The 9,381-nt window shown below is 37.2% G+C and overlaps 1 protein-coding gene across 1 annotated transcript; it reads left to right on the plus strand.

The window, feature by feature from the left end:
• Window positions 1-1,438: 1,438 nt before the first annotated feature.
• Window positions 1,439-7,044, plus strand: LOC112063736 (H/ACA ribonucleoprotein complex subunit 1). The gene is made up of 5 exons (XM_024119263.3): window positions 1,439-2,052; window positions 2,517-2,576; window positions 3,880-4,018; window positions 5,540-5,611; window positions 5,971-7,044. Exons 1-5 carry the CDS (start codon window positions 1,585-1,587, stop codon window positions 5,982-5,984), a joined length of 753 nt encoding a protein of 250 aa, XP_023975031.2. The 5' UTR covers window positions 1,439-1,584; the 3' UTR covers window positions 5,985-7,044.
• The last annotated feature ends 2,337 nt before the right edge of the window (window positions 7,045-9,381 follow it).

Here is a 9,381-nt window from a genome sequence, read left to right on the forward strand (position 1 = left end):
CTTTGGGGCATTTAGTGTTTTTTTTTTTTTGGCCACACCGCGTGGCATGTGGGATCTTAGTTCCCTGACCAGGGATTGAACCCATGCCCCTTGGACCGCCAGGGAAGTTCCCCAGGGTATTTGGTTTTGAATCGAGTTCATATGTTTAGGGAGCCTAACATTAATGCATTTGGTACTGTGGTATCACTGAGCTCCACTGTAAAAGATACTTTGATGATTATTCACATATTAAATCTTTTGAGTTGTTAACCAAATAACATTCTGACTGCTTGCATCATGCTAAAATGTACTTGTTACCATAGCACTGAAAAGATTTAGTGGAATAGAAGCAATATTTCCTGGCATTCCTGAAAATTTGGGAGGAGTTATGAAAGGAGGACTGACTTTAGTCCAGTTAAAATTTATGAAATTGGAGAGTCATGAGCTGTGTAAACTTGACATGCTTATAATTATATTTCGTAGTATTCTAAGCCTCATCCCAATATAGCTTTTCTATATCACTCATGAAGGAAGCATTAAAAAGTACGTTGAATGCATCTACCACACTCATAATCTGTAAAACTTGTAGCTACAGCAAATAGCTGACCATTTTTGGAATTATTTTTTCTTCAGTTCTTTTTTTTTAAAATTTCTGAATTTTATTCATTTTTTATACAGCAGGCTCTTATTAGTTATCTATTTTATCCATATTAGTGTATATATGTCAATCCCAATCTCCCAATTCATCCCACCACCACCACCCCCACTGCTGCTTTCCCTGCTTGGTGTCCATATGTTTCTTCTCTACATCTGTGTTGCTGTTTCTGCCTACATCAAAGAAGAGAAAGGATGAACAGAGTCTAAAGAGTAGGATGCATCGGTATGCAAAATGGTTTGAAGAGGTCAATGGCTAGAGTCAAAGGTCCTAGCCCCATAAGGGTCCATGCATGACACATCAGAGCATGGTGAAAGTGAGGAAAAAAAGAAGGGTTCGATGAGAGAGATATTTCAATGGAAACAGACTCAGTAGAACTTGGCTAATACTAGGAATAAAAGACTCCAGGTTTTGAGCTTGGGTGATAGGAATTGAGAGTCGGTTTTGCAGGAATATGATGAGTATTTTAGTTTGGGGTGACTGTAAGTCAGATATATAGGTAGTTATTTTGAGATTCCAGACTTCCTTGGAGAAGATCGAAGAGTCATTGGTGATGAGGTGGTGGTAGGAACTTAGGAAAGGGGAGAAAAAAAGAAAGGGCCAGAGAACAACAAAGACCGACTTAGACTTAGGGATGGGGAGAAGGAAGAGACAGTAGAATGAAGCATAGTGTTGTTTAATCAAATAATAATAGTTATCAGACTAAAATAACTGTTATTGTAGATTGAGTGGTCTCAGTATGCTAGGCATTTTCTAAGCATTTGACATTTGTTATTGCACTTAATCTTCACAATACTATGTGTTAGGTGTCAGTACTGTTGTTAGCCCTACATTAAAGATGAAGACACCTGAAGCACAGAGAAGGTGAGACCCGTACCCCAGGTCACATAGCTAGTATTTTGTGGAGTTGGTATACTAACCCAGGAAGGCTTTTCTGCCTCAGAACAGATATGGTGAAATCCCAGGCAACCAAGAGGAAAGCTTCCAGAAGAGGCTGTTCAATATCATTTGAAATTTTTTGTTGTTGTTGTTGTACGCGGGCCTCTCAGTGTTATGGCCTCTCCCGTTGCAGAGCACAGGCTCTGGACGCGCAGGCTCAGTGGCCATGGCTCACGGGCCCAGCCGCTCCACGGCACGTGGGACCCTACCGGACTGGGGCACGAACCTGTATCCCCCGCATCGGCAGGCGGACTCCCAACCACTGCACCACCAGGGAAGCCCTGAAATTGTTTTATATTTTAACATTTTCATGTCCTATTTCAGTATTAGGAGAGTTCCTGCACCCCTGTGAGGATGACATAGTTTGTAAGTGTACCACAGATGAAAATAAGGTGCCTTATTTCAATGCTCCAGTTTATTTAGAAAACAAAGAACAAATTGGAAAAGTGGATGAAATATTTGGACAACTTAGAGATTTTGTATCCTTTTTAATTGGAAGATGTAGCTATCTCATTAAAAGGTTACTGTTCATTTTTTCTGGGGTTAAATATTGATTAAACTAAACTTGCTGCTTCATTAAAGTGGATGGAGTATTGCTAAGATTGGACCATAAAGGAGAGTCAAGAGGGGGGATGTATTTTCACATATATTGGAAAGATAGGCCCTATAAGTGTGACTTCCTTTTTGGAAGGTTTTAGAAATGATTGCCACTTGGATCAGTGTCACAGGGTTGAGGTACTTTGCTTTGGATATGATGATGCCACTGTAATAGGATGGTGGAATTGGAAGTTTTAAAACAAAAATTAAAATTTCACTTTGTTTGGAAACTCATTTCTTCTCCTAAATATTTCTGTATATTCTAACCTTGTTATTTTAAAAATTACACGTGAATTCAGAAGATTATATTTGATATTAATTGCTTATTCCTTAATAAAATTAATAGTATTTTTCAGTTAAATTGTCAGAGAACATGAAGGCATCTTCCTTTAAAAAACTGCAGAAGGTGAGTCAAGTTTATGATACCTAGATTCTTGGTTTTATAAATGAATGACCTACCTTAGGACAGTTTTACTTAAGGCACTTGAGACTTCCCCAGTGTATCACACTAGTGAAGCTCTTAAACTGAGATGTTCTGTACTTTAGACATTGAATTTACTAATCTTTAAAAGTAATGTGTTTAATTCAGGTTTTCAGAAAGTAATCTGTGGTCATATTAGCAATTCTGTAACTGCTGGAGTACATTTTTTATTTTATGTACAAATCTTATTGAAAAGCTTTCATTCTAAGTATAATGTTAAATTATAAAGCTTATATTATTTGGGAGAAATCACATATTAAATGATTTCACAGATATTTCAATAACATTATGATATATGCTGTAAAGGAGTAATACATGTTGGTAAGAGAATGTTAGTAGTGAGACCAAATTTAGTGCATTGGCTTTCTGAGAATGTGAGTTTGAAGCGGAGACCTGAAAGTTGACCACAGGTGACTCCCAAACCTGATTGCACGTCAGAATTACCTGGGGGAGCTTTTAAGAAGATGTATTTCTAGGTCCCACTCCTAGAAGTTTGACCGAGTAGGTGTTAGGTAGGGATGCGGATTCAGTTTTTAAAAGGAAACTTCTGGATGATGTTGATGAAGGTTAGGCTAGCACTTGGGAACCACTGCTCTAGTCACAGAGGAGGAGGAAATGCATTTCAAGTAAGGAAAACAGCATGTGCAAGTCTGACAGTAAAGCCACCTTAAGGATCTGAAAAAGGCAGAGGTAGAGCTTGGACACAGAACATTTAGGAGAGGGGGTGGGGAAAGTTGTGAAGTAATGACTAGCAAGGTAGGCAGGGGCTAGATTACTTAAGGCCTTCAGGTCATGGGAAAGAATTTGGACTTTAGTCTTCATTTTGTTTTTAACTATCAAGATATATACGGTTAAATTTATACTTAAAAGAGAGTGCTAGAAAAATAAAAGAGCACCCTGGAAAGAGGTCAGTACTATGTGTGAAGGGGCCAGGTTGGATGCTGTTGCTTTAGTCCTGAAAGAGTGAAAATGGAGAAAAGTGGCTGGTTTTATGAGAGATATAGGCAGTAGAATCGATAGGTCTTGGTAATTGGTTAGCTGTTGAAGTTGAAGTAAAAAATATCACCATCTTTCAGATGTCTGATTGCAACAGCTTTGTGGATGGTGTCACCATTCACTGAAATGGGCACTACTGGAGAAGAAGGGAATTAGGGGAAGATAATGAATTCAGTTTGGGACATAATGAGTGTGAAGCACATCACACTAATTATTTCTGTTATACTTCCAGTTTTATATAGACCCATATAAGCTGCTGCCGTTGCAGAGGTTTCTACCTCGACCTCCGGGTGAGAAGGGGCCTCCAAGAGGCGGTGGCAGGGGAGGTCGAGGAGGAGGAAGAGGCGGAGGTGGCAGAGGTGCTAGGGGTGGTAAGTTACCTGCGGGGGAGATTTCTAATGAGATTTCAAAGCCGCAGCCAACTTATATAGCACAATTTAGTTTTGTATAGAGGCGGACCTCCCTTATGGTTATTTATCTTTTTTAATAAAGCTGCTTTCAATCTTGGCACATTACCATAGTAATAATGCTTAGTCTCTGTAAGGTATAGTATTATCTTAATTGAATTTAAAATTTTTAGTTAATATCTTTGAGTGGTGATTATATGCCAAGAGCTGGTCGTATATTCTTTTAACATCCAAGTATATTCTTTTAATATTTAGCAAAACCTTGTGAAGGTGGTTGATATCCTTTTTTTATGGATGAGGAAATGCAGGCTTACAAAAGTTACTTTGCTCTAATTAAACAATTGGCAGCTCAGAAATAAAACCCATATCTTCTGATGTCATGCCAAAGACTATTACAGTAAGTTCATTGCTTTGATTTCAGTATTTTGATATATGTATCTCCCCACAGTTCGGGTACATTCATCATTGTGGGCAGCTGGATAATGAGCAGGGCTGGGGATGAGGTGGGATACAGCATTGGCTATGCTTAGATCTGCAAACGGTGTGCTGGGTGGGTGACTGGGTGATGGTCAGAGCCAAAGAGATAAGGAAGAGGAGCCGCACAGCGGGGTTGGACAGCTTCTGGTACAGGATCAGAAAAGAGAGAATTCTGTTTTCACTTTTGCCTCTCAATGTAATTATCACTTCACTCCTTAAATGTACCTTTTTGGGGTCCAGATAGCTTGGAGATAATCTCTTAAGAGATATTAACATATATCTTTAAGTATTTTGGGGAGTACCCCTTTAAAAATGTGATGAATGGAGATCCCCTCATTTCCATTCTGTATTCAGTCTCGTATATGACATTTTAAAACATTCACAAAAATCTTAAAATCTTAATTTTTTTATATCAGTATTTTGGAAGTATGTGTTTGTTTCCTCATTTTATAATTTCTCTTTTTATATTTCATCATTCTTCACAAAGTTAGTCCCCAAAATGAGTAAAAATATAAACTGCAATAGAAAGCCAAACGTGTTGGATAATAGAAAAAAATGCTTTAAAAATTTTAAATTTCAAGGCCCATCAGCATGTGACTATCAGTGTTGATCTGTTTGCAGCTCCACTGACCTTAAACATTGTATTTACAGTAGTATCCCCAGAGCCAAACCACCCATACCTGCTACCCTTTGTTCTTAGGATAAAAACAATTTAAAAAGTATATATAATAAGCAAAAGTTGAGGTACTCATGCATTTAATGGTAGGGCTAAATTGACCTTTAAAGTAACGAGCTTTTCTAACTTATTAAAACAGAAAACTTGTTTAAAAAGTTGTAACCTAGGATTTTAGCCTGCTGCTGGACAGTTTCTCCATTTTTATCTTAAAAAATTCTGTAAGGTAAAATATGTGAATATATATTCATTACAACTGCAAGAATTATATTGATATTTACAGGCTTATCAAAATATGATAGGTTACAGTTAATGAATGTTTCCTTTATTTTTAGGTGGTTTTAGAGGTGGAAGAGGAAGTGGAGGTGGAGGTTTCAGAGGAGGAAGAGGGGGTGGTGGTTTTAGAGGTGAGTGGAAAAAAAACTTTAAATGACTGAATTTCTAGAAATGGTAATGTCTACCAACTTTTATTTCTGTTTGCCAGCAAGTACATAGAACACCATGGTGTTCTTTGCTTTAGCCTAATAGATAGTTTCATTTTATATCACTTTTCCCTTTGAATTTTTTCACCTACTTCTACTTTACTTTGTGGTATTATTAATTTGAAAAACAAAAAAGTGTAATACAAATGACAGTTAAATTTGGTAAAATACTTTTGCTAAACCTTACAAGAACTAATGCTGATTTTAAACTTGAGTTTTGGGTAATAGTATTATTAAATATTCATTTTTCTGTACCCTTAATACTTTCATTTTCTCTTAATCAGGAAGAGGACATTAAGTGTAACAGTTGACAGAGAAACTTCACCAGTTGACTTCGGCATTAACCTCATGATCTACATCTATGGATCAGAAACTCGTTTCTTGATCAAATCTTGAAGAACTGGTCATTTTGTGGCAGTGGAGCTAAAATGTCAACGTCATGCAAAAACGAGTGTGGCAGAACAGGCAATTTTGCTCTAAAAGAGTATGAACAAGTGTTTTAATGTTTTGTACAATGCTTGGAACTTGTGGGTGTTCAGTAAAGGGGCAGCTTTCATCTGAAGCATATTTGAATTTTTAAAATAAAGAGTTTTATTCCTTTAAGTTATTTAGAGCTGTGTTTATTAAGCCAGAGCTATTTTTGAGTTAAAAGGGACAACCCAGTAGATTTAAGATAGAAAAAAAGGTGTTTGCATATATAACTGATCTTTTAAAAATATAGGCTAGTAGAGCAGTACTTCAACATTCTCTATAAATTAACACTCCCTTTCAAAATGTTTGCCTTTTGTATATGAGAACATCAGCACACTTTATTGTATTTTCCCTTTTGTGTGTTAGTACATAAATCAAAGTTAGTAAGGCAGCTTCTCTAATTGTAATTAGTAATTGATTAGAAAATTTTAGTATTGGTTATGAATCTATTAAAGATGGAACAGCTCTGTTCAAGTTGAGAACTAGAAGTTCGTGACATTTCTTAAGAAATGTTTAATTTTTCTCATTCAACATAGATGGAATGTTGAAAGTTTTACTGAATGTTTTTATTTTCCTTTTTTTAAGGGACTCAAGGTTTAGATGTTACTGACCATAAATAAATATTTGATTGCCTGCTACATGTTCAGATTCCTGGGTAGGGATTTACAAATGAAATTGGTTTTGCTCCTCACTGCTATTGTAGTATCAAGACGTAACCATGATAGCAAGTTAGAATACTGTGATATAGGATAATTTCCCCTGCCACTGATTTTCCCCCCTCACATGTGTTCATTCTCAGAAGGAATGGGGTTGCCATATCTTTTAAGTTTTCTAGCATGTTTTATCTAATACTGCCTAAAGCAGTATTTTGGGTTTTACGTAACTTTTTTGATTAATGGAATTGCAGCAGAATGAATAAATATGTAAGCCATAAGTATATATGATGAACAAATATGCTGAAAATTTTTCACAGGAAGAAGCGGTTATGCTTTTACAACTTGGGAAAGGAGACTGATTTAGAACACTTGGGTTGAAACTTTCAGTGAGAGTTAGGGCCAGGGTTTTTACTCTTGGTCTGTAAAAGACATAGCAAGCAATTATTTGTCCTTGGTATTGTCCCAAGGGCAAATAACAGTGCAAATTCCTACGCTTTTTTTAACATTTAAAAAGTCTAAACTGGCTGATGGAAGTAATGTCGGTAGACAAATCACTTGAGATTTCACCTTTTACCTTAGGTATATCTTTTGGTCATTAGCTATCTTTAAACTCTATTTTTCTCTTTTCTTCCTTATAGTGGTTCTTCCTGGGTTTCCTTTGGGGCATTTAGTGTTTTTTTTTTTTTGGCCACACCGCGTGGCATGTGGGATCTTAGTTCCCTGACCAGGGATTGAACCCATGCCCCTTGGACCGCCAGGGAAGTTCCCCAGGGTATTTGGTTTTGAATCGAGTTCATATGTTTAGGGAGCCTAACATTAATGCATTTGGTACTGTGGTATCACTGAGCTCCACTGTAAAAGATACTTTGATGATTATTCACATATTAAATCTTTTGAGTTGTTAACCAAATAACATTCTGACTGCTTGCATCATGCTAAAATGTACTTGTTACCATAGCACTGAAAAGATTTAGTGGAATAGAAGCAATATTTCCTGGCATTCCTGAAAATTTGGGAGGAGTTATGAAAGGAGGACTGACTTTAGTCCAGTTAAAATTTATGAAATTGGAGAGTCATGAGCTGTGTAAACTTGACATGCTTATAATTATATTTCGTAGTATTCTAAGCCTCATCCCAATATAGCTTTTCTATATCACTCATGAAGGAAGCATTAAAAAGTACGTTGAATGCATCTACCACACTCATAATCTGTAAAACTTGTAGCTACAGCAAATAGCTGACCATTTTTGGAATTATTTTTTCTTCAGTTCTTTTTTTTTAAAATTTCTGAATTTTATTCATTTTTTATACAGCAGGCTCTTATTAGTTATCTATTTTATCCATATTAGTGTATATATGTCAATCCCAATCTCCCAATTCATCCCACCACCACCACCCCCACTGCTGCTTTCCCTGCTTGGTGTCCATATGTTTCTTCTCTACATCTGTGTTGCTGTTTCTGCCCTGCAAACCGGTTCATCTATACCATTTTTCTAGGTTTCACATATATGCGTTAATATACGATATTTGTTTTTCTGACTTCACTCTGTGTGACAGTCTCTAGATCCATCCATGTCTCTACAAATGACCCAATTTTGTTCCTTTTTATGGCTGAGTAATATTCCATTGTATATATGTACCACATCTTTATTCATTCGTCTGTCAATGGGCATTTAGGTTGCTTCCATGACCTGGCTATTGTAAACAGTGCTGCAATGAACATTGAGGTGCATGTGTTTGTTTGATTTGTTTTGTTTTTGCGGTACATGGGCCTCTCACTGTTGCGGCCTCTCCCGTTGCGGAGCACAGGCTCCGGACGCGCAGGCTCAGCGGCCATGGCTCATGGGCCCAGCCGCTCCACGGCATGTGGGAACTTCCCAGACCGGGGCACGAACCTGTCTCCCCTGCATCAGCAGGTGGACTCTCAACCACTGTGCCACCAGGGAAGCCCGCATGTGTCTTTTTGAATTATGGTTTTCTCTGGGTATATGTCCAGTAGTGGGATTGCTGGGTCATATGGTAATTATATTTTTAATTTTTTAAGGAACCTCCATACTGTTCTCATAGTGGCTCTATCAATTTACATTCCCACCAACAGTGCAAGAGGGTTCCCTTTTCTCCACACCTCTCCAGCATTTGTTGTCTGTAGATTTTCTGATGATGCCCATTCTAACTGGTGTGATGTGATACGTCATTGTAGTTTTGATTTGCATTTCTCTAATAATTAATGATGTTGAGCAGCTTTTCATGTGCTTCTTGGCCATCTGTATGTCTTCTTTGGAAAAATGTCTATTTAGGTCTTCTGCCCATTTTTGGATTGGGCTGCTTGTTTCTTTAATATTGAGCTGCATGAGCTGTTTATATATTTTGGAGATTAATCCTTTAATGTCCATTGATTCGTTTGCAAATATTTTCTCCCATTCTGTGGGTTGTCTTTTCGTCTTGTTTGTAGTTTCCTTTGCTTTGCAAAAGCTTTTAAGTTTCATTAGGTCCCATTTGTTTATTTTTGTTTTTATTTCCATTACTTTAGGAGGTGGATCAAAAAAGATCTTGCTGTGATTTATGTCA

Source organism: Physeter macrocephalus, chromosome 7, assembly GCF_002837175.3.
Source record: "Physeter macrocephalus isolate SW-GA chromosome 7, ASM283717v5, whole genome shotgun sequence".
In the NCBI taxonomy this organism is placed as follows: Eukaryota; Metazoa; Chordata; class Mammalia; order Artiodactyla; family Physeteridae; genus Physeter; species Physeter macrocephalus.

Bases quoted from the DNA above. Each gene is read 5' to 3' on its own strand.
- LOC112063736 (XM_024119263.3), top strand. From the start codon at position 1,585: ATGGTGAAATCCCAGGCAACCAAGAGGAAAGCTTCCAGAAGAGGCTGT. The intron at 2,577-3,879 runs GTGAGTCAAGTT...TTATACTTCCAG, and splicing joins CCTTTAAAAAACTGCAGAAG to TTTTATATAGACCCATATAA. The intron at 4,019-5,539 runs GTAAGTTACCTG...CTTTATTTTTAG, and splicing joins TGGCAGAGGTGCTAGGGGTG to GTGGTTTTAGAGGTGGAAGA.